Source organism: Pygocentrus nattereri, chromosome 23, assembly GCF_015220715.1.
Source record: "Pygocentrus nattereri isolate fPygNat1 chromosome 23, fPygNat1.pri, whole genome shotgun sequence".
Taxonomy (NCBI): domain Eukaryota; kingdom Metazoa; phylum Chordata; class Actinopteri; order Characiformes; family Serrasalmidae; genus Pygocentrus; species Pygocentrus nattereri.
In genome coordinates this window covers 15,050,797-15,075,876 of record NC_051233.1, presented here as the reverse complement: position 1 = coordinate 15,075,876, position 25,080 = coordinate 15,050,797, and the positions used below count along the sequence as shown (strand labels likewise).

The 25,080-nt window shown below is 41.9% G+C and overlaps 1 protein-coding gene across 1 annotated transcript; it reads left to right on the top strand.

Moving 5' to 3' along the window:
• Positions 1–649: 649 nt before the first annotated feature.
• sapcd2 (suppressor APC domain containing 2) lies at positions 650–25,080 on the top strand. Its single transcript, XM_017714152.2, has 6 exons — positions 650–1,682; positions 7,441–7,577; positions 14,748–14,894; positions 20,197–20,298; positions 20,760–20,873; positions 23,084–25,080. The coding sequence occupies exons 1-6, from the start codon at positions 842–844 to the stop codon at positions 23,210–23,212; spliced, it is 1,470 nt and encodes a 489-aa protein (XP_017569641.1). The 5' UTR covers positions 650–841; the 3' UTR covers positions 23,213–25,080.

Here is a 25,080-nt window from a genome sequence, read left to right as displayed (position 1 = left end):
AGAAGGACTCCAGTCTGTAATTGTACACCTATATAGGGGGCCTCATAAAAGGGCAATGAGTAAGTATGTTTCTAATGGCAGGTTACTGATTTTTGAGGAGGCGATTTGCAATGAAAATCTCAGCATATCACGTTAGGGTTTATATTTGAACATAGTGAGAGGTTATTCACTATCTACATGACACCATGAGTAAGCCAGTTCTTCAGTAGGCTTTTACCTCAAACCGCAAGCTACTCAAATTACGCAACCGTTACGAAGGGCTGCTATTGATTAGCCTATACAAACACTTGAGAGATACTAAGTGTTTCAAACCCTTACCTTGCACAACTCAAAGCTTAACTGAAAGGTGTATTTCTGAAAAATATATTCTGTTTAGAATTATTTTTCTGACCAATTCTAGTTTTATAGCAAGCCGGGAGCCATTTTCGTGAACAATCACTGGTTAACCGATATTCAAATACATAAAGAACAAAACTCAAACGCAGGGTTGCTGTTGTTATAACCAATCAGCGTGAAGTGACTCTCACTGTGACCAATAGCGGTGCAGCTGAATGGAGCGGCACAAACGCTCCAAAGGGCGGAGCGAATAAGAAAAAAAGAAAGTCTGGCAGAAACTTGTGCGGGAACTGAGTGAGGGAATTTACTGCGAGAGAAATGTTGCTGGGTGGAAAAAGAAGCGAGACTGTAAACAAAAGATAGTTTTGAAATATCCAGACTGTATAGTTCGAGTTAAAGGCTCTGTCTTTCGTGGTTATAGGCTTTGACCTCTGGTCAGAAATAGTTGTTTAGTGCTAAACTAGGGATTACAAAAATCTCCGCAGCTGTGAATCGTCGCTAACTTATGGCTTTGGCTACGACGGACCCCAACTGCAAACGGAACGGGCTGACCAACTCTTGCAGGACTGCTGTCAGAAAAGAGGCCATTCAAAGTAAAACAAGTGGGTTGAAACTAACGAACATGCAGCCGAAGGAAACAGAGTTTGCCACGGACGGTTTACCAAAAGCCTTTCTGCACAGCCTGCGGACACTGTTCGACATCCTAGACGACGGCAGGCGAGGGTATGTACACATATCGGAGATAGAAAGCCGGTGGCAAGGCGCGGAAACCCAGGGTTTACCTGGTGGTGTGCTGGAGTGCTTGAGGCGGGTGAGCCCTCCGCACGGCTGTCTGACTTTCGAGCGTTTCGTTGCGGGGCTCCGGTACTCGATGCTGAACCCCGAAAACAGCACCAAAGCGCACTCCTCCAACCAGCTGTCGTACCCCAACGGCTCCACAGCGCAGCCGCAGCTCCTACACTCGCATAAAGGGGCGGCGGTCCGGCCGTATGAGGGGAAGGTTCGGCCGCTCGGGCCATGCAACGGAGCTAACCTTCATCACAGCCGCGCCTCCTCCTTACAGAGCCGGACAAGACACGAGGACAGCGGCTCCCTGTACTCTACCTCGAGTAAACCCTCCTCCAGCGACTCTTCCACGTACGCTGCTCCTAGATACGGCGGAGGCTACGAACGTACCGGCAGGAGCCTGGAACGCGCGCAGGTCGGGCACGAGCGCACCGCTCACAGACCTGATTCGACTCACGCTGGCAAAAAGGCGCCGCCGCCGCCGCCGCCGCAGCAGCAGCAGCAGAGTCAAGTCCGATCAATCGAGTCACTGGCGCTCGAGTCTTATTTCCAAAAGCCGAGTGAGTTAGATTTACACATTATACACTGTAAAAACGTCACCATTAGAAAAATCAACTATATAAAACCTTATATTTGCAGTTTGCAATTGGAATTCTTTTAAGCTTAACAAATCCGGATTAGGGGTGTAACAGTGAATCGTCATATCTCAATGCAAAAAAATGAGAAGGTGCCTCCCGGAGAATGGGGTGAATGCAGCTGCGTTGTTTGAGCACCAAGTTTACAAACTATCAGCATCCATCGACACCTCCCTCCAGCACTCCTGCTGCACTCGCAGCTCAGGTGTCAACTGTATCATAGTCATTCGTTTTCTGCATTCAAAAAAAAAAAAAAAATCACGAGAATTCCGAATCTTAAACCTAGAATCGAAATCAATTTTTGGTGTATTGTCACAGCCCTAGTACTGATTTAAAACACTCCTATTGTAATAATCCAATCCAATGAACTCAGTGATGTCCATATCTGATATTAAGGGTGGACATTATGGCAAAATATAATATGATACCTAAATACATTTTGACATGATATGTATTCCAATTTTTTGACACACAGACTCAATGCTCTTATAGCACTACATTCAAGAACTGTCATCAAAATGATCATTCTTTTTTTTCACACTGTGCTGCACTAATTCCAGTTACACCAGAGTTCTACAATAAAAAAAATCCAGATTTGATTGTGAATAAAAGTCAAATCAGAAACCAGATTAGTACATTTAGATCCAGGTTAAAATTGTATAAATTACTTGACCAATTAAAATCTGTAGCTTTTTTTTCTAATTGTACTGCATTTAATAGTTGAATATGAATAAGGTAATAATTCTGTTATAATACTATGCATTTGATATGGAAGGGAATGTGGTTTTATCTAGTTAATGACATCTGTATATAAAAATGTATGTAAAATGTTTTTATATATGGTGATTATGATGCTACATACCTATGATAACTATATATCAGTATATTATTAATTAGCAGAGTTTGCTGTTCTTTTAAAGGAGGAATTATTCTTTTTTAGTAAGTTCCCCAATTCAGTGAAAGTTGAATTTACAGCAGTTTGCCGTTTTTTTTATGAATGACAAAACTTTAATTTGCAACACACTTTTGAGCCCTGCTAGTGGCCAGAGAGAGAGGAAAATGTGCCCCAACTGTGTCCCAGTTTTTCTCTTTACTGCCAGGTACTTTCACTTCCCTGAAGAGCTTTTGTAAGAAGACAGTCTTCTCTGTTGTCACTGAAATACACTTAGTGATCCTTAGTAATAGGATAATGCTGCTTACTAGGAGGTCAGATCTTTGCTGCTAAGACCACACTGTCTGTTGCTCTGGGTAGAGCTTTTTATTTCTCCCTGTTCTAGGACCAGTAGCTATTATACAAATCCTAATCTCTACGATTAGAAGATAAACAGATGAAACTGGCCTCAGTACAGTAGGAAAGAATCATGCGTATCACCTAGAGTGTAAGTCCATGACACCCCCACAGACTTTTGAGGGCATGTTTGTACTGGATGCTGTCTCTGTTTTAGATAGCTAAGCTGTTATTATCAGACAAGTGCATTGAGTTGAGCTGGTGATGGAATCTGAAAATTAAAACAAATAGAGAAAGACGTTATGCTGTTTTTTGACAGGTGCAAACAAGAATGGGAATGTTCCCATTTTTTTTTTCATTTTCTTGGTTGCAGACCTTAATTACAGTGCATTAATGACATGTTAAACTTGCTGTTCAGGTCTGAGCCCAGATTTTGAGAATCTTTAAAACTGAACACATTTGAGAGCAAAAGGCAGCTGCACCAGTTTCATGTGTTCTCAAAAAGCATTCCCATATTTTACTTTACATTTTGAGCCTTTCATTCACAAGTGCAACTTTATGAAAGTTGTGAGAGGACAAACAAAACCTATATTGCATTTTAATGAAGCAGACTGCTAATTGTGTTGTAACTTAAACAGATGTCACAGTAACAGGCCTTAAGCAGCAAGACCAGCTAATGCAACTTCTTTGGCAGGCATTTGACATAATCTCTGAATTATGTTTCACAGAAACTTGAAGAATTGTAAATGTATGGTTAAGTTAATTTATGAATTCTCCAGGTTTTTTGCTTTAATGGTAAAATGTTTTTTTTTAAACCTATTTTTCTATGGTAAAGAGTGATGTTCATTCTGTGAATGCTTGGAATGTGATGGTCATGCATCTACGTGACAAGCAGTTCAGCTTTGAAACAGTAACATTCCAAACCTCTGCAGAATTACTGCTGTGCTGACTACAGGGCTATCACGCTGCCAGAAACTGACCAATAGGGAGATGTTAGCTAACCCATTAGCTGCTTAGCGCTTGCTTTGGTGCTTTCCCATAAGAGCACATGTACAGCTCAGTAAACTAAAGTTCCCATGCTCAGAATTGGTGATCTTACCCAGATTGTTAGGGAACACTAAAGCCTGTTCAGATAAGAGAGTGGAGATGGATGGAGGCTGATGGAGGCTAGTCCACAGTCATATAAACATCGGGCTGCTCATTAGCTTGTCCCATGTTCACTCAAGTCAACTCATGTATTGACTCACTAGATGTTCTTTTCCCTTCTCTCTCGCTGTGTTATCTTCTCTACAAATGTCTGGAGCTGTAAATGTGACATGGCCAGAGGCAATCCCCAGCAACAGCAAACCCTGGCACTTACATCACTAGCAGGCAGGCGTGCAGGGAGGGAGGCAGCAGATCAGGTCTGGGTGATGTAATCCCTATCGGTTCAGGCTGTGGATTTGAGCAGATTACTGCACGCTTGGTACTTGAGGCCCGACAGCCATGGAAGACTGCATTCAGTGGGAACCGTGGTCCATTGCAGGTTTTGGGAAAGTGGCCAAAATGGCATTTAAAGATCAGAGATCACGTTGGCCACAGTAATGGCGTGGCAAGGAAAATGCCGTTGGAGATGCATCTTTTTTAAAACATATTTTCTTGTTTGTCAGTGAATCCTCAGTAGGCATGTGTTGATCTAAAAACGTAATCATCACTTAACCTCTTGTTATTATCATGATATTGTATTTAAACAACAACATTGTATGTCTATAATAACACATGTAGATACATGTAAGGTCATTATAATAGCAATAATGTGTTGGGGTTAAACATTCTGAGGATTTCTTTCTGAACAAATATCCCTGATGGCACTTTGTGTAGTAGCACATCAGTTTTTCTTAAGTTCTGGAATCTTGTGTTTTGTCTTGACTCCTGTTTTTGTCTTAATGGGCACCATGTCTTGTTTCCTCTAGATTTTTTTCAGGCCAATTGATGGAGCCATAGTACTCTAGATAGCACATTTGAGTATGTAAGGATAGCAACCTTTAATAAAGGTTGAATAAAGTTGGGATCGCAGTATAACAGCATAGTGGGTACTTATGGATCAAGAGATGTTTCTTTGTATCTAAAAAATCTCTGGAACTTGTTTGACTAAAAAGCTTGTTTTTCAGTGTCCATATTAGCATTATTGTGTGTTGAATATAATGATATACCTTGATTGATGATTGGATACAGACCGATATCTAATTCTCCATAGTGTAAAAAAAACATTGAAGATTTACTTGAGAGTCATAGTTTGGCAAAAATTGGGCACAATTTTCCCATTTCCCAAAATAAGCTGTTAGCCAAGATGCACTGTGTCTGAAGTGTACACCTTTAGTAGAATGGCTTCAGGGTGGCTGCTACTACTGTCTTTAGATATGCAATGTACTTTTGTTTAGCTCAGTCCCTGATGTGTCCTTCATTGGCCCAACTGACAGACACTTTATGCTGATACACTTTCACTACTGTGTTGATCAGACAGACAAGGGCCAGGCAGTGGAGCTTGTTGGTGCTTGTCCTTTACAAGTCACATACAATTGTGAGATTACCAGGAAAACAGCCTCACCCAAGACTACATTCTGTTTTTCAATATGCATTTTAACGCCTTAGAGGTGGAGTGGAGGATCTTTTGTAAGTGTTACATTTGAAAGTTCTCTCACACCCAAAACTCCAGGTTGAGCCATTTGTCAGTGGAAATTAGCATTTGCACCGCAAGGAATGTGTGATGTGTCCTGGGAGGTGTCATCTCAAGCTTGAGACATTATCTCTTCAGAGAAATGGTGAGAGAAGATACTGCTGAGGCTTCTAGACTGACGAGTAATGTAGCTCTTTTAAAGATCTTAAAAACCATAGATGTTTCTTAAGGGTGGTTGAGCTTGGTTGGAGCTTGGTTAGATTCTATACTTGGATACAAAGCTAGATTAAGCATTGTACAACATTTAGTTCTGGCCAAGCAAGCTGATGGGTTGAGAAGCATTCTAAGCGTGTTATTTTGTTATGACATTATGTTTTTTCACAAACTCTGTATCACTCCGTTGAGTGATATTTCACTCCGTTGAGTGATACACGGATAAATTTAAGATCACATTTGACCAACAGCCGATTAGGTCAGATGTTGAAAATGAGACTACACTAAATTCCCAAACTGTCATTACCACTGAGCTATCTTTTCAGTCAGCAACTGTGACAGAAGAACACTTAAACAACCTGGAATTAGCCAGAAATTAACCGCCAAAAAAACTGGGCTGTAAGATGCCTTACAGACTGGCTGGAACAAAACAACAATAATATTGATCTAACAAAAAATTGACAAAACTGAGCTAAATTTGATATTTTGGCAGTTTTGTGGCTCAGTCTTTACTTCAAAAGGCAAGGCTTACAGCAAACTGCAGCGAGTGAGCGGAGCTCATTACTCTGACATAGCAATAGGCTGCTTGTTAAGGAGCTATAATTTGGCATAAGGAATTGCTAACATTTAAACATATTAAATGCTACGTTCACGACCCGATTTATTTGTTTCTTACTTCATTGATTTAACTTGTATAAAAGCAAAAGAATACTTGTGATCATGTGTTATTGCTATAACATCACAGCTGTGATGATCTACGGCTGTGATGTGACGTTATCTCGCGGTAGCACACTTCTCTCATGTTCTATTGTTTATAAAGCACAAATATTGTCACAGTTATGCAGATTAGTTGTTCACACTGAAATTTGACTGTTAAAGTCAGTGTTGACTTCTGTTAAGTTTCTGTAACTTGTCAGTGGTCCTACATCTCTGGTTGATTCCAAGATTCCTTCCACGATGCAGGGAGCTCATTTTCCCTCCCTTAGCTCAAAAGTAAACAGCAGCTCTGCCTCTCACACCCTACCAATTGAAATAACGTACTTCATGTTTTTTTGCTCCTGGTATGCCTTGACACTGTCTTCACATTCCAGCACCTTTAAAAACAGTCATGTTGATAAGTAGTTTTAAAGTGTTCCCTGAGATATGCATATAGGCCTTTTAACCCCAACTCTAACTAAATGTATTAACCGTCAAAAGAACTTTAAAATAGGATTTATATTAAGCTATCTTCTTAATCATTACATTCTACATTCTACATACTAGCATATGTTGACAGGTATTGTTTCATATTACTATGATGCACTAAAATATGTGTTTTGTACATTTGGAATTGTACCTCTGTTTGTGTGTTCTAATTATTCCATCGTCATAGCACTTTCCCCAGATCTGTCTTTCCTTTGTGGAGCGTAAGGCAAGATCAGCCCCCTCTTGTGGCTCTAAGTGATATAACAGAGCCAATATAAGTTACTCCTGTTACTCCTAAGTATCAATTGCTGTATACATTCTTAAAAGAAATTTACTAGAACTATTGCACTTATTCTTTCTGTTTTCCTTCCTTCTTTCCTTCCTTCCTTCCTTCCTCTCAGGTCCTCACAGTGAAAGAGCTGGCCTGCCTCGATCACAGAGTGAGACCACTACAGGATTCATAGGATCTAGAAGGCACGGGAGGACTCGAGATGAGCAGAGACGGCACACTATCACTAATGGAGTTGACTATGAAATGGTATGAAACTCATAGATTGATTTAAATGTCACTGTTTTCCATTCAACTCATCTGATCACACTTATCCTAAATTTTTGCAATTATATAAGCTGCCCCAATATGGCCACTTTAGGCTTATACTTTAAAGGAAACCAAGCAAACAAATATTTGTAAACATATTTGTTACTTGTCAGTGTGTATTCGATTCGACAAATTGTGAAACCTGAAGTCTGCTATTTTGGCATACTGGTGTGCAGTTCAATAGGCTGTTGAGATTTGTTTCTCATTTCTACGTGACAGCAATTTAGAACATTGCCCTCCACTAGTATAACCACACCTACCAACCCTGCCTTTACCGCCGCCACTGCTGTTTACAACATGATTTCACAGCGAACACCATTTTGGACAAAAATAACAATAAATGCACAGTAGTTGGATTTCCAGTGAGTCATGTCTAGTCAGACATAAAGACTCTTTTCATTTGAACATAGAATCAACATGCAGAAAACTGAAAAAAGAGTGAAATAGGTCTTCTTTAAGATACATTGATTGTTAATTGAAATGATTTATATGGCAATTAATCATCAGCTAAAATTTTGTGATTATGGCAGGCCTAGGAATATATGGATATGGTATATTTTCACTGTTAAGGTGAGGGATGCTGCTTGGTAGTGTTCACAGGAGCACTGGTTGAAAACCTGACTGACAGCAGTAAATCCAAACATGTAAAGTCACTGGTGCTGTATGATTTGCTAAAAAATATCTGACTTGTCTAGTACAAAATCATCTCTGCTTTGCTAAATAGCTTTATTCTGGTATTCAACTGTTTTAAACCAGATAGGCTTTGACCTTCAATTCAGTTGCAATGGTTTGTCTTCTTAGATGTCAGGTTTTAATGAGTGTAATTGATTTTTGATATGTGCTGCACTTATATATATGCACTTCTTAATATACAGCAAGTACTATGAAATAGGGACATTAAAAATACAATATGTGAGATGCGTTTCCTTTACAAGCCTTATAGTACAAGTAGAGTGAACTGATGAAATGATTTCTCTAGGCTGCAGACACCCATTAACAGCAACTTGGCTGGTGTTGTCCTTAAGCTTATGCAGATACACTGTTAAAAAAATGGTTTTTCAAGATATTTTGAAAGAAAATTCATTCACATGATTAAAGGGTTATTTGCATCATGAAACTGTTCTCTAGGTTGATGGAGAATGAGTTGTATATAGTTCTATATAGAACCTTTTTGAAAAGGGTTCCATATAGCACAAAAAAGGGTTCCTCTATTGTTACAATGTCAAGCTTGTATACAATAGAAGATCCCTTTTTGGTGCTATATAGAATCCTTTTCAAAAAGGTTCTGTATAGAACCATCTGCAGCATAGTTTTCATCCAATCTGAAGCACTATTTCACAATGCAAAGAACGCTTTAATCATGAAAACAGTTATTTGAGTGTTTGTGCTTCTATATAGAACCATTTTTTTTTACTAACAAACCCTTGAAGAAGCATCTTTTTTAAGTGTAGGTTATAGTCTAAAGAGTCTGACAGAAGGAGTCCGACAGGAGTCAGTGAAACCTACATACTTAATCCATTTTTGGCTTTGTAGACAAGCATAAGGCTTTTAAGTCTTATTAGGGATGCATGTGTGAATCATGCAAACCCCAAACGTTACGGGTAAAAGTATCCTAATAATGTCCCTATTTTTGAGCATGAAGCGGCTAGAGTCAACTGGTTTCAAGTACTGGTAAGGTGCATTTGTGAGAAAGTTGCAGATACGTCTTTTTTGCAGCAGCAATTATTTCACAGGTGAACTTTGAAAAGAGAGCAGCTTAAGAAGAGATCTGAGACTAGCTGTGAATTTCTCCACCTTTTCTCAGCCTTAATTAATTCTGTCCAGTTGCTGCCAGAACTGACAGCCGAGAAATAAGTGGAAAACACTGTGTTGTAGAAGAGCGAGCAGAATAAACTAAAGAAGACTAGATGAAACAAGAGGAATAGAGGAATGTATCAATAGCGGTTTCCAGGGAAGGAAGAAAACGAGTCATGGTGTGTTAGTGTATTTATGATGCTTGAAGCAAGGAATAAAGGAGGGATGTCATGGTTGCGGAACATTTGGGGAAGTATATGTGGGGGTTGATCTTAGAAGTGGTTTATTGTGATGTTTATTTAAGTCTTCTGAAGATCATTTCAAGCACATTGACTGCTGTATGGCTTGAAGGAAACTGGCTTAGGGGGAGGAAGGAGGATTGCAGCTTGCACTCTTATGGGAAGTGAGAGAAGGACAGGGTTCCGTTATTGTGGAAGAGACATTAGAGCAGAGGTCACTAATAGGCGGACCCAGGTCCGAGTCCATACCAGACGCTGTGGTCTGTGGACCTGGACCTAAAACTGTTAAACTATGAAGAATTTTTTTTAATTTCGGTGGGGTGGTGCTATTTTACTCAGCATATCGTTTCTAGCCTTTACAATACCAGTTAAGTGGCCCGGGAGACTAACAGACCAATCACATGTGTTGTAAATATCACACATGACACTACTCGGCCAATCGGATCTGTGCATTACGATGAGCACCGAGACTTGAGTGAGTGATGCACACACAGGGGAGGGACGAGAAAGCTTCGTAGGGTAGTGGTTCTCAATATTACATATTATAACTATAACTATTATAACTATACTATACTATTATATATATATATATTATACTATGATATAGTATAATTATAATATAATTATAACTATAGTCTTGGGAGGTCCCTGATATTTTCTTGCTTCATCACGTTTGATTCAACAGGTCATCTGATACCACAAGGCCTTTGAGTTGAAACGGGTGTATAAGAGCAGGGAAAAAATGTAAATGTCCAGGGCAAAGGACCTCCAAGACTACGCTTGGATGAAATGCAAGAAAAATGAACAACATTCCCGGGAAACAAACCTGTACCACCACAGTTGTTAATATATATTGTGAAGAATGAGAGAAGGTAAAAGCATACAGAAAAGCTAGTATTGCCAAGTTCCCTGGAGTCATCCTTATCTCTCTTAGAGCCAGGAATAGTAGTGTGGTGGATGCCAGGGTTGAGATTTGAAGTTTGAAGCTTCTTGAATAGGAGGTCTGCATTTCCACAACCCATCTGCCACCACTGTCTGAGATTATGTTGACTGTGGGGGATAGATAAGATAACTGGTATTGTGGTTTCTGTGATGATGAAAATGTCTTAGAGGTTTGCGAGAAGTGTATGGATTAGAGAGAGGTACATGTTGCAAAACACAGAAACAGCGAACAGCTTTAAGATGGGTAAAAGTAGTCATATTTGTCTTTTCCTTTTTGGGAGGGTTGGCAGCTCTTGCTTGCCTGCCATGACAATCCTCAGTCAGTACTAATAATGAAGCATAAACAGACAATCTCAGAACATATAAATATAATTGAGAAATGCCAATAAAGAAAAAAAATACTAAGCTGAGTAGTAGGAGTCCAGTGTTTCTACTGATAGTAGGGGGAGAATGAGAGATTGAAAAGGTGCAGATAAGAGGAATTTTAGGAAGTTTAACATTACTCCTTGCTTTTTTCACGATCACAGACATGCTAGATGTTTCACCAGAGAGAGGTTATTGGACACACAGCACGTTTCAGCTATGAATAAGCACTCAGAAATCAGCCAAATCTCACTGTAATCACATGACACAAGCTGATCATGAGACTTTTATGTACAAACAATGTGCAAATAAAAAATGTAGTCTGTGCATAAGCATAGGGTTGGGAGACAGTGATTCTGCAGTGAGAAGGGTAAAGGTATTTGTAAAGTGTGTCACTTGAAGCTCTGATCACTACAAAAGGCACTGAAGTTATAGAGGCACTTGAGCATTTGCCAGTATTGAACAAGCCACTCCTCCACTGCTGTGCATCCATGTTCCTGCTTTTTTTGTTCCCTGCTAACTTTTGTTGGCTATTGCCTGAATCACTTGTTCCTTTACAGTGATGGCCATCTTGTACTTTAGGACTCTTTTGTGTCATAACAGTCAAGTATGTTTCAAAATATTGGAAGGCCTCTGGTCACTCTGGAGCTGCAGTATATCAGAAGGCTGAAGTCTTGACTCTGTTCCTGTCTCACATTAGGAAATGATCCACACCATCAGTCACCTCCGATCAAGCTGCCAGCTTAGAAATTTGTTGTGAAAATTTGTTGGAAGAGGCAAACTGGGGCAAAACCAGTGTAAAAATCATGATTTTTATACTTGACTTAAGTGATTGGGTTTCTCCTAGATAGTCCTTTACTTTAAGCATGCACTGATGATTTTTATAAGGTTGTCTTTAAACTGTTCTCCTTGATGGATAAGCTGATATAGACTGGGTATTGTGTTAAAACTGTTCCAAAAAAATCGCTCTCACACTGGAGTATGGGTTGCCAATACTGCTCTACATTCTCCAGGCCACAGCCTACCACTCCCCGCTTTTCACTCTGCTTTCCATAGCTCTCTATCCCCTCCCTCTCTCTCCCCCTTTCGTCCCTCCCCTCGTCCATTCTGCTCCCCTTCTCTCAACTCTCATTCCTCTCTCTCCCACTTTCCCCTTCCCCTCTCTTTCCCTCTCTCCCTTCCCTGCACTTGCTTCTCTTCCTATCTGTCTTTTCCCTGCCACGCAGTACTCTTGTGTCTTGCGTTGTCTCATCGGTGGGACCAGGCAGGCTCAGATCTCTTCCCCCCTCCCTCTCCCTCCTCCCTCCTCCCTTTCCCCTCCTTCCCCCCTCCCTCGTCCCCATGGTGGTGAGCCGGCTCGGGCCCCGGGGCCTGGAAGCTAGGGAGCCACTGAGGCCAGCCAGTCCAGCCTGGAGTGCTGTCTGGGCAGCATACACTACTGTCTTCATTCCTCTCAGCAGCAGCCTTTACTCCAGCAAGGCCCTTCACTTTTTCTTCTGGGTGAGTGAACAAGGGAGTGGTGGTGAAGTTTAAGGAGTAGTGTCAAGTTTATACTTTCTGGTAGTGCTGGCCAATCGTATCATTTATGCTGTATTGGTGCAGTTTTAGCAGTGTTGATGGATATGTCATTTGCTGGGTGCATCAACATTGTCTGAAAATCTGTATTCTGTCTGGTTAACGTTTACCTCTAAACGCTTACTCTGTGCAGTTCCCTCATATAATTTTAAGGAACTCAGAACAAGAGTCCAGTCAGAACAAGCAATGTCAAGTTTGTAAGACATTCTTTTTGCACAGGTTTGCAGTACATCGGAAGCATGGGTTCATTAATTTTATTAATGTAAGCTAACTTATATATTTAGAAAATATCACTGAATTGCACCCTGTATTTCTCTGTGAGAATAATGGTGCTCATTTTCATGGCCAGGTTGCTATGGAATGGTTAAACCTGCAGGTATAAGGTCTATTGGCATGTTGATGATTAACCTGTATGAAGCTGGTGTTGTGCCAGACTGGGCTGTTGCATTATAGTTGATGATTATTTCTCAGTGGAATAGCACCGATTAATGGACATAAAGCAAATACAGTCGCACATCTGTTTCTTCTTTTTTCACTCTTGCAGCTGACACCCTGCCTGCTATTTCTCTGAAAGTTTAGTCTAGACTAAATACACCTCACAAATGTTTACGTGGCTTGTTTTGCAGCGTGAAGTGCTCTCTCATTCAAGTACGTCTAGCGCTCAAGAGCTGTTTCATTCCAGCTGGCCTGCTAACTGTAGCTTAAGTCCCAGTGCTGTCTGTCAGTTGTCATTGTCTGTCAGGTGATGTCATTGTCTGCCATGCCGTGTCACTTTAATTCTGAATTGGCTCGCTTTGCCTGCATCTGTATTGGCTTCACTGTTGCCTGCACTGCTCCCCCCACCCTCACGCTTTCTTTACAAAGAGGATTTACCCTCTCCCTGGCCCACCACACAAAACACACAGCCTGACACTGTGGACCATGCTTCAATCCAGCTACAAAAGCCCCCACTCCCATTTCTTTAGTTCTCTCTCGCTCTCTCTCTCGCTTTCATGGCATGCCTCGTCTCCGTGGGACTCCCATTCAAATGAGGAGTTGCTGAAAGGGAACTGCATTTAGTATGAATTTGCACAAGGGAGCAAGACTTGCTTTTTACTATTATGAATTTCAGATATAATTATTTGGTCCTAATTGTTGGTTATGACATTAATCCATGTTTTACTTACTAAACTGAAGATAGATGACTTAAATTTCCCTTATAATTACCTTTGCCAATGTATCATACGTCATAATTATGTTAGCCTTTGGAAATAGTTTCTTCTTTGCTTTTTTGCTTTTACTTTTTAAATTATGTCATTAGATAGTCAATAATATAATAAATTATGCAAGGAATTTCTTGCAAGGAATTGACATTCTACAGGTTTGTAGCTGCATTTATGTAAAACAAGATTCTATACATAACAATAACTTTTATTCTTTTTTCAGATTGTAATAAGACTAGTAATAAAAGTAATAAAAATAGTCCACACTTCTGGCTGAATTTCTCCATGTATTTCAATAAGCTATGAGCCAAAAACTCGATCAAATCATAACATGCTTTGGTTATAGATAAGAAAGAACTATGACTTCTAGGCTTTAAATCTTATGTTTAGCAGACTGTTGGATTGTTGCCTTGCTAACAAACTGACCAGATCCTGTGTGTGGCTTGAAGGTCATGGATCATTGGATTATTAGCCTCAAGGGATGCACAAAGATATTGGAAACATGATGGTTTTAGCAGATACTTGCTTATATTTGCAAAAATATTGACATCAGACAGATGCTTAGATTTATTTTTTATTATTATTTTTAAATAAACTGATATTTAATTACATATTTATTGTACTCCAGAAGAGCACAATTTATAAAATGCCTCCATTTTATTTATTTTACTGCATTCTGCAAACAAGTCTTACAGTACTCTGTAATGTAAATCCAAGTGGATCTAGTTCCAGGTTCACCATTTATAGATAAATGTTATGTATTGTCACTGATACCTGCATCAGCATATACATACATAAAAAAATATTGGATATTGGCATAGGCCCACAATTTCCATAATACTTGCATTCCTGTTAGCCTCCATAATATACCCTTGTGACAGTTACTATCATCTTCTCCTAAAAAGAGATTCTATTTTTGGTTTCTTTTGTAAAGGAGGGCTCATGTACTAAATCCTTACCAAATCACTGAACCAGTGTGCTGGTGTCCCCCACAGCTGAAGCAGATGAAGGAACTTGAGCAAGAGAAGGACACTCTCCTGGCTGGGCTGGATGTGGTGGAGAGAGCCAGAGATTGGTACCAGAGCCAGATCCACAACATCACTGAGAGACAGAGGCTGGTTGGACAGAGCAGCCACTGCACAGTATGTATAGTACTGGCTGCTTAAGCTAGGAAAGTAGAGTATATATGTGTGTATGTATGTATGTGTATATATATATATATATATATATATATATATGTACAGCTCAAAAAAATAAAGGGAACACTCAAATAACACATCCTAGATCTGAATGAATGAAATATTCTCATTGAATACTTTGTTCTGTACAAAGTTGATTATGCTGACAACAAAATCACACAAATATCATCAATGTAAATCAAATTTATTAACCAATGGAGGCCTGGATTTGGAGTCACAAACAAAATTAAAGTGGAAAAACACACTACAGGCTGATCCAACTTTGATGTAATGTCCTTAAAACAAATCAAAATGAGGCTCAGTATTGTGTGTGGCCTCCACGTGCCTGTATGACCTCCCTACAACGCCTGGGCATGCTCCTGATGAGGTGGCGGATGGTCTCCTGAGGGATCTCCTCCCAGACCTGGACTAAAGCATCCGCCAACTCCTGGACAGTCTGTGGTGCAACGTGGCGTTGGTGGATGGAGTGAGACATGATGTCCCAGATGTGCTCAATCGGATTCAGGTCTGGGGAACAGGCGGGCCAGTCCATAGTTTCAGTGCCTTCATCTTGCAGGAACTGCTGACACACTCCAGCCACATGAGGTCTAGCATTGTCCAGAGGAACCCAGGGCCAACCTCACCAGCATATGGTCTCACAAGTGGTCTGAGGATCTCATCTCGGTACCTAATAGCAGTCAGGCTACCTCTGGCAAGCACATGGAGGGCTGTGCGGCCCTCCAAAGAAATGCCACCCCACACCATTACTGACCCACTGCCAAACCGGTCATACTGAAGGATGTTGCAGGCAGCAGATCGCTCTCCACGGCATCTCCAGACTCTGTCACATGTGCTCAGTGTGAACCTGCTTTCATCTGTGAAGAGCACAGGGCGCCAGTGGCGAATTTGCCAATCCTGGTGTTCTCTGGCAAATACCAAGCATCCTGCACGGTGTTGGGCTGTAAGCACAAACCCCATCTGTGGATGTCGGGCCCTCATACCATCCTCATGGAGTGGGTTTCTAACCGTTTGTGCAGACACATGCACATTTGTGGCCTGCTGGAGGTCATTTTGCAGTGCTCTGGCAGTGCACCTCCTGTTCCTCCTTGCACAAAGGCGGAGGTAGCGGTCCTGCTGCTGGGGTATTGCCCTCCTACGGCCTCCTCCACGTCTCCTGGTGTACTGGCCTGTCTCCTGGTAGCGCCTCCAGCCTCTGGACACTAAGCTGACAGACACAGCAAACCTTCTTGCCACAGCTCGCATTGATGTGCCATCCTGGATGAGCTGCACTGCCTGAGCCACTTGTGTGGGTCCGTCTCATGCTCAGTGTTGCTTCCTAAGTGGACAGTTTGATTTCACAGAAGTTTGATTTACTTGGAGTTAGATTGTGTTGTTTAAGTGTTCCCTTTATTTTTTTGAGCAGTATATATATATATTTGTGTGTGTGTGTGTGTGTGTGTGTGTGTGTGTGTGTGTGTGTGTGTGTGTATACATATATATATATATATATATATATATATATATATATATATATATATATATATATCCATCCATCCATCCATCCATCCATCATCTTCCGCTTCTCCGGGGTTCGGGTCGCGGGGGCAGCATCCTGAGCAATGAAGCCCAGACCTCCCTTTCCCCAGCCACTTCCACTAGCTCCCTGGGAGGGATTCCGAGGCGCTCCCAGGCCAGCTGGGCGATATATTCACGCCAGCGTGTCCTGGGTCTTCCCCGGGGTCTCCTCCCCGGTGGACTTGCCTGTGACCAGGAGGCATCCTAACAAGATGCCCGGACCACCTCAACTGGCTCCTCTCGACGTGAAGAAGCAGCGGCTCTACTCCGAGTCCCTCCCGGATGACTGAACTTCTCACCCTATCTCTAAGGGAGAGTCCAGCCACCCTGCGGAGGAAACTCATTTCAGCCGCTTGTATTCGCGATCTCGTTCTTTCGGTCATTACCCAAAGCTCATGACCATAGGTGAGGGTGGGAACATAGATCGACCAGTAAATCGAGAGCCTTGCCTTATGGCTCAGCTCTTTCTTTACCACAACAGACCGGTAAAGAGCCCGCATCACTGCTGACCCAGCACCAATCCGCCTGTCAATCTCCCGCTCCCTTGTACCATCACTCGTGAACAAGACCCCAAGATACTTAAACTCCTCCACTTGAGGCAAGAGCTCATCCCCGACCCAGAGAGGGCTCTCCACCCTTTCCCGCGTGAGAACCATGGCCTCGGATTTGGAGGTACTGATCCTCATCCCGGCCGCTTCACACTCGGCTGCAAACCGATCCAGTGAAAGCTGAAGTTCTCGGCCTGATGTCCCCAATAGGACCACATCATCTGCAAACAGCAGCGATGTGACCCTGAGGTCACCAAACCGGACACCCTCCATCCCCTGACTGCGCCTAGAAATTCTATCCATAAAAATTATGAATAGAATCGGTGACAAAGGGCAGCCCTGACGGAGTCCAACTCTCACTGGGAAAAAGTCTGACTTACTGCCGGCCATGCGAACCAAGCTCCTGCTTTGTTTGTACAGGGCCTGAATGGCTCGTAGCAAAGAGCCATGTACCCCGTACTCCCGAAGCACCTCCCACAGAATACCCCGGGGAACACAGTCGAATGCCTTCTCCAAATCCACAAAGCACATGTGGACTGGTTGGGCAAACTCCCATGAACCCTCGAGAATCCTGGAGAGGGTAAAGAGTTGGTCCAGTGTTCCACGACCAGGGCGGAACCCGCACTGCTCCTCCTGAATCCGAGGTTCGACTATAAGCCGGACTCTCTTCTCCAGTACCCTTGCGTAGACCTTACCAGGGAGGCTGAGGAGTGTGATTCCCCTGTAGTTGGAACACACCCTCCGGTCCCCCTTTTTAAAAAGAGGCACCACCACCCCAGTCTGCCAATCAAGTGGCACCACCCCCGATGTCCATGCAATGTTGAAAAGGCGTGTCAGCCAAGACAGCCCCACAACATCCAGAGCCTTGAGGAAGTCGGGACGGATCTCATCCACCCCTGCAGCCCTGCCGCCAAGGAGCTTTTTAACTACCTTAGCGACTTCGGCCTCAGTAATGGACAAGCCTATTCCCGTGTCCCCAGACTCTGCCTCCTCACTGGAGAACATGTTGGTGGGATTGAGAAGGTCCTCAAAGTATTCCTTCCACCGCCCAATGACGTCTTCAGTCGAAGTCAGCAGCACACCATCTCCACTATATACAGTGCTAGTGGCACACTGCTTTCCCCTTCTGAGTCGCCTGACGGTTTGCCAGAATCTTTTCGGAGCCGACTTAAAGTCACTTTCCAAGGCCTCACCGAACTCTTCCCACACCCGGGTTTTTGCCTTGGCAACGACTGAAGCCGCAGATCGCTTGGCCTGTCGATACCTGCCAGCTGCCTCTGGTGTCCTACAGGCCAACCATGTCCGGTAGGACTCCTTCTTCAGCTTCACGGCATCTCTCACCTGGGGTGTCCACCACCGGGTTCGAAGATTACCGCCCCGACAGGCACCAACTACCTTGCGACCACAGCTACAGTCAGCCGCTTCAACAATGGAGGAGCGGAACATGGCCCATTCTGAGTCAATGTCCCCCACCTCCCCCGATATCTGGTCAAAGTTCTGACGGAGGTGTGAGTTGAAGATCAATCTGACAGGTTCTTCTGCCAGACGTTCCCAGCAAACCCTCACTATACGTTTGGGTTTGCCTGGTCTGACTGGCATCTTCCCCCACCACCTGATCCAACTCACCACCAGGTGGTGATCAGTTGACAGCTCAGCTCCTCTCTTTACCCGAGTGTCCAGTACACATGGCCGCAAGTCCGCTGACACGACTACAAAGTCAATCATTGAACTGCGGCCTAGGGTGTCCTGGTGCCATGTGCACTTATGGACATCCTTGTGTTCAAACATGGTGTTCGTTATGGACAAACTGTGGTTTGCACAGAAGTCCAAAAACTGAACACCACTCGGGTTCAGATCAGAGAGGCCATTCCTCCCAATCACACCCCTCCAGGTCTTACTGTCGTTGCCCACGTGAGCGTTGAAGTCCCCCAGTAGGACAATCGAGTCTCCAGGAGGAGCACTTTCAAGCACCCCTTCCAAAGACTCTATGAAGGCTGGGTATTCTGAACTGCTGTTCGGTGCATAAGCACAGACAACAGTCAGGACCCGTTCCCCAACCCGAAGGCGTAGGGAAGCTACCCTCTCGTCCACCGGGGAAAACCCCAACATACAGGCGCCGAGTCGAGGGGCTATGAGAAAGCCCACACCTGCCCGCCGCCTCTCACCATGGGCAACTCCAGAAAAGAAAAAAGTCCAGCCCCTCTCAAGGAGATTGGACCCAGAGCCCAAGCTGTGTGTTGAGGTGAGCCCGACTATATCTAGCCGGTATCTCTCGACCTCGCGCACCAACTCAGGCTCCTTCCCCGCCAGTGAGGTAACGTTCCAAGTTCCAAAAGCCAGTTTCAGCAACCGAGGATCAGAACGCCAAGGCCCACGCCTTCGGACACTGCCCGATCCACAATGCACCGCACCCCTACTACTGCCCCTCCCATCGGTGGTGGGTCGATGGGAGGGGGGACTCATGTAGCTCCTTCGGGCTGGGCCCGGCCGGGCACCATGAGTGAATGCCCGGCCACCAGACGCTCGCTGGCGAGCCCCTCCCCCAGGCCTGGCTCCAGGGTGGGGCCCCGGTAACCCTGATCCGGGCAGGGTACACGAGTCCTGCTTTGTTGTCCTCATAGGGGTGGTTATGGATCACACTTTGTCTGGCCTGTCACCTAGGACCAGTTTGCCATGGGAGACCCTACCAGGAGCTTTTGCTCCAGACAACATAGCTCCTAGGGTCCTTCAAGCACACAAACCTCTCCACCACGATAAGGTGGTGATCCATGGAGAGGATATATATATATATATATATATATATATATATATATATATATATATATATATATATATATATATATATATATATGGTTTAATAAGCTTAATAAGCTTTAATAAGCTTAACTTATACTTATACTTAACTTAATAAGCTTAACGTATACTTAACTTATTATTATTAGCTTATTAAACCATATATATATATATATATATATATATATATATATATATATATATATATATATATGGTTTAATAAGCTAATAATAATAAGTTAAGTATACATATTGAAGGTGTTTATCTGCACACAACTTATATCAACACCTGGCCTTTTTTACTATTAGGCAACACTGCATATTTGTTGTTTTTCTTTTTGTGTCATCAGGATTTTCTGACAGAATCCAGTCAGAGTCGCCTGAATGTCCTTCTACCCAAACTACAGGAAGTCAACCGCTGCCTTAATGATCTCATATCGTACTCTGGAATGGTTAGTCTCCCACATCTTTAGGTCCAGCACTCTGACTGTGTTCAGAAAATATTAGATTTTGGCAACACTAACAAAAGGTAGTTTGATGAATAAGTTTGGAATTAAAGTATTTAGGATAGTAGTGAGTTGATTGAGTTGAAGATGGAATGATGATGTTACTCACGATAAAAGAATTTCATCTTTCTTCATTCTTCCCTTCTTCACTAGAGGACTTGAAAACCTAAAATTGAAGCTTACTTTTCCAGTTAGAAGACTCTGTACATTTGAAATTTGAGAAAAGCATTTTAAGTCAATTTTAGCCTACATTGCTATGTTAAGAATATGTTTCAAACAGTACAAGGCAGCAATTCTTTTCATCTTATCCTTTGTGCTCCATTCAACTGCCTAGTCAATATAAATGCACGTCGTTCATCTAAATTGATGAAGAATAATGGAATCTCTTTCCTCTTTTTTCTGCTCAGTCATTCCCTTCTCCGACCACACAACCGTCTTCCATCTCCCCGAGTGCCCAGCCTGTCCAAGCACCTCCAAAGGCCATCCAGAGACTGAAGGACCAGAACCGCCTTCTCACACAGGTACAACCCATTTCCAGCACTGAAGAAAATTGTGTTGTATGAATGTAATTTAATTAAGCCACACATTTGAATCTGGTGTAGTCAGCATACCCACACTTTATCTCATCAGAAAATCATAAAACAACATTTGACATTTTTTCGCATGGGGAGGCAGGGTAATGTAATTTTACCACAGGACATCTGTTATGTTTGTGACTGATTGGTATTTACTATAGAGATGGAAGTGCCTACATTATTTCCACATTCTCATTAGACCAAAAGAGGTTCCATATGCAATATGCTCCACTGATCAGTAGAAATGTCCAAACATTTAATTTGCTTATGATCATAGCCATATCCATCTGCCTGTCTGCCTTAAGTGAATGCAGTGTGTCAGTAGCTTTGTCTTTAGCTTGGGAATTTAGTGCCACCAACACATAAGATTAAGCATTTTTCTGTCATTTTATATCTTAATGTTTGGAGTTATACACAAAGTGGGGCGGTATGTACCTCGGTTTGATTTGGCCCATGGAGAATGCAGTTGCTTCTTCTGGTGCCTCTATACTAAGAAAAAATAACAAATACTCCTTTTTCACAAAATATGATGAACATTTTACAAGCATGTACTTATTTCTATAGTTTTGTAGAAGGCACAAACCACCAGAATATTTACGGATATAAGAGTCAGTAGTGTATAAAATTTGCTGTCATTCTAATAGCACTAAAATTACTAAGAAACACTGGTAAAAATTCCATTAACTTTCCTTCCCATGTTAAACTAATCATATTGGAATAGTACTTAAAGCATCAGGGAACCTTAATCCGTGTTTTGTTTCTACGTAGGTTAATCTAGCTTGTTCAGGCACACAATTTACATGCACAAAGTATGTCCTGTAAATATGTATTTATGTAATTTTGTACATAAATTCACACAATACTAAAGGATTAATAAATGTGTCTTAAAATGTGGTAAAAATGTATTTAAGCCACATGTGACCCTCTAGAGTTATCAGTTTGGTATAGGTGATACGTAATGTCCATAGGTTGAATCAATTGGATGACAATCAGGAGTGATTGTGGTTGACCCTACCCAATTTAAAAAAGTCTTCACCATCAAGGTCTGGTCTTTACCACACACATTTGTTAGTACATGCCATGTCCCAGTCAAAGAAACTTCAGGGGTCTTCTGAAAAGTATTTGAAAATGCCCAAGCTCATTGGGCTGGATGAGACTTCACCAATATACTGTCAAGCATAAAGTGTACAAACGGAAGAAATATAGTTCTTACCCTTCCCAGGAGGGTTTATCCAACAAAAATGACTTCAAGAGTAAAGCATGTATTATTCTGGGGGATCACAAAGAAACCCAGGGTAACATCTAAGGCTCTGCAGGCCTCTCTTATACGGAGTAATGTCACTTTGAGTTTGCCATCAGGCAAACAGTGAAGAAGAATAGTATTTATGGACTTACAGCATAGAGAAAGCCATTATTCTCCAGAAAGAACATGGCTGCATGTTTAAAATTTGCTAAAGACCACCTGGATAAGCCGGAACACTAGTGAAATAATGTTATGCAGACAGATCTTTATGCCTTAATTGAGAAATGTTACGTTTGGCAAAACTGACTGCAATGTGAAATATGGTGGTGGCAGAATCACGTTTTGGGGCTGTTTTGCTGCTATATTCTACAGCACAATGTTAGGGCATCCATCTGGTAATTGAACCTCAACAGACGTTGGGCCCATTAGAAAGACAGTGACCCTAAAAACACCACAACGTCTACAAGGAAGAGGAATGTAAGGAAGAATAGGCCAAGATTATTTTAAGGCTGGGGTAGGTGCTGAGCAACAAGGAGGGGCTGATCAACAGTTACAGGAACCGTTTGATTAAAATCACTGCTTCTACAGGGGAGTCATACCAGTTATTGAGAAAAGCTCCAGATTAGAGGCAAATCAACGTTTGCTCAGGGCTCGCAAAATCAACTCTTGAGTGCTATGTATAAATATATATATTTCTGTTGTTGGAAGAAAACCTTGTGTCTCCAAAACGATAACTTTACATGAAAGAAATCGTGCACTAAGTTTACAGCAAGATGCCTTATTTAAGTTCCCTGTAGGGGACGTGTTTGTTTGCCCAAGGGTGTTCAGACTTTTGCATATGACTGTACAGTTATTTACTCTATTGTGCAGGTAAACTTAACTAATATCTCTCATTTTCTCTCTGATCTCTCAGGAGGTGACAGAAAAGAGTGAGCGCATTACCCAGCTGGAGCAGGAGAAATCTGCTCTGATTAAGCAGCTGTTTGAGGCACGAGCTCGTAGTGCTCATGACAGCAGTGCGCTCGACTCAACTTTCATATGAGAAGAGCAGATGTCAACCAACATCTGACCACAAGCACTCCAAACCACTGAAGTGACTGCAACCACTCCAAAACCATGGTTCACTTGACTGTGATTTGACCATGACTACTCCTTTACCCATGATTTAATGAGATTGATTGTGTATCACTCCACAACTGTTATATTCCTAAATATTTTGACAAGGACACATTAATAGCTAAGATTAAGACTTAAAAAATTAAGACCTTGAGTGTCAAAGGAACTGGAGCATTATCATCCAGTCTGGGCTCAAAACTCAAACCAACCAGCCATCTTTGTAATGGTTAGTATGTATGGACCTGAATGCTACAACTTACCTTCTACATGCACTGAACAATAGCATTGGAGTCCCGATAGCACCACAGAATGAGCAAGAACAAGCACCGTATAATTAGGATCATACGTGTCACTGATTTTTAATGTAACTCAAGCTATGGTGTCATAAAGACTGATAAGGACTGCTCCAGGACTTTGGACCCGCATCTTCTCCATGCACCAAGATTTGTTTCCCCCATCTCAAATATATCTTTCAGGATCCCAGACACTCCAGGAAAGGATTAAGCAGGCATGTGACAAAGAATGGAAAACACTCTGAATTTCTATTTAATACTATCAGAACATAAATTATCCATTGACTAATAATGCAACTTTGCAATAACTGTGTAAATAGAATTTGTATGAACTCTTCACTTGTTCCTTGCACCCTGCAAATATGAATACCCAGACCACTCCTAACAGATAGATATTGTTAACCTTGGATTGATTTGTGATTCTTAAAATTTGAATCTTTACTCTGTTCCTTGCAAAACCTGGTACTTACATTATAGTATTATCTACATAAAATTTTCACCCATACGTCAGTTATTCTGTTTCAATGGCTCCTCAACTTTGACTTGACACCAGAGTACAAAGAGCTCCACCTGTGAATAAGCTTTTTTGGGTTTGTAGTGTGATTCATTTCAAGAGAGACTGTAATGTAATTTGCATGTCCTGTTCACACCAGGATTCTTCTGAAAGAGATCTGTAAAAGACTCTTCTTCTAAGATCCTCTTCTGTAAGATCTTTTTAGCAAGGAGCCAGGTTCTGAAGGTGACAGGCTTATCTTTTGTATGTGGATTCCTGAATGGGTTCTAGCTGTCATTTATACACCTATATATCCAGGTTCCAAAGCTAATGATATTAAGGAAGATTTACATTTTGTAGTTTAGAATGTGTACATATTCGGGTAGACGTGACCAAGCACAAACTGATCTTAGTCTTGGAAAGCACAAGATAAACCTTTTAAGAGATTTTTTCAGTTCTTAAGGTTAAGAACAAGTGGCCTCAAAATGACAGCCAAATGAACTTACAGCCAGCTGGATGGCAAACTGGAACTAATGCTGAGGAGGTAGAGGCTTGAGGCAGGAAGGATGTTTGCATGTGGAAGAGACTTGTGGTGTGAGCAGAGTTAAAGGAGATGTATTTTGATAACCATTCTGAGGTGGCAAAACCCAGTTCCAGTTACACTACTAGCATGCGTCAGTATGGACCATGTAAGCCTGAAAAATTTAAAATTGGAATTTATTCCACTTCAGTTAGGTATTTAGAGAAGGATGCCTTAGTTTGGATTACATAAATTGCTCCTTGGTGAATTAACTGATCGGTATGTTTAGATGTAATATCAATTCAAAGAAATATACTTCATCCTTCCTGAGCCGGTCATGTTGACATACCCTTGTGTGGTCTCTGAGAGTGTTACAAATTGTGATTGATCAAATATTACATACTTTGGCAGTCAAGCACTAAAGATTGTTTGCATCTTTTTTAACACAATTGTTCTTGGCCTCACCTAATAAAATGCTTTATTTTGTC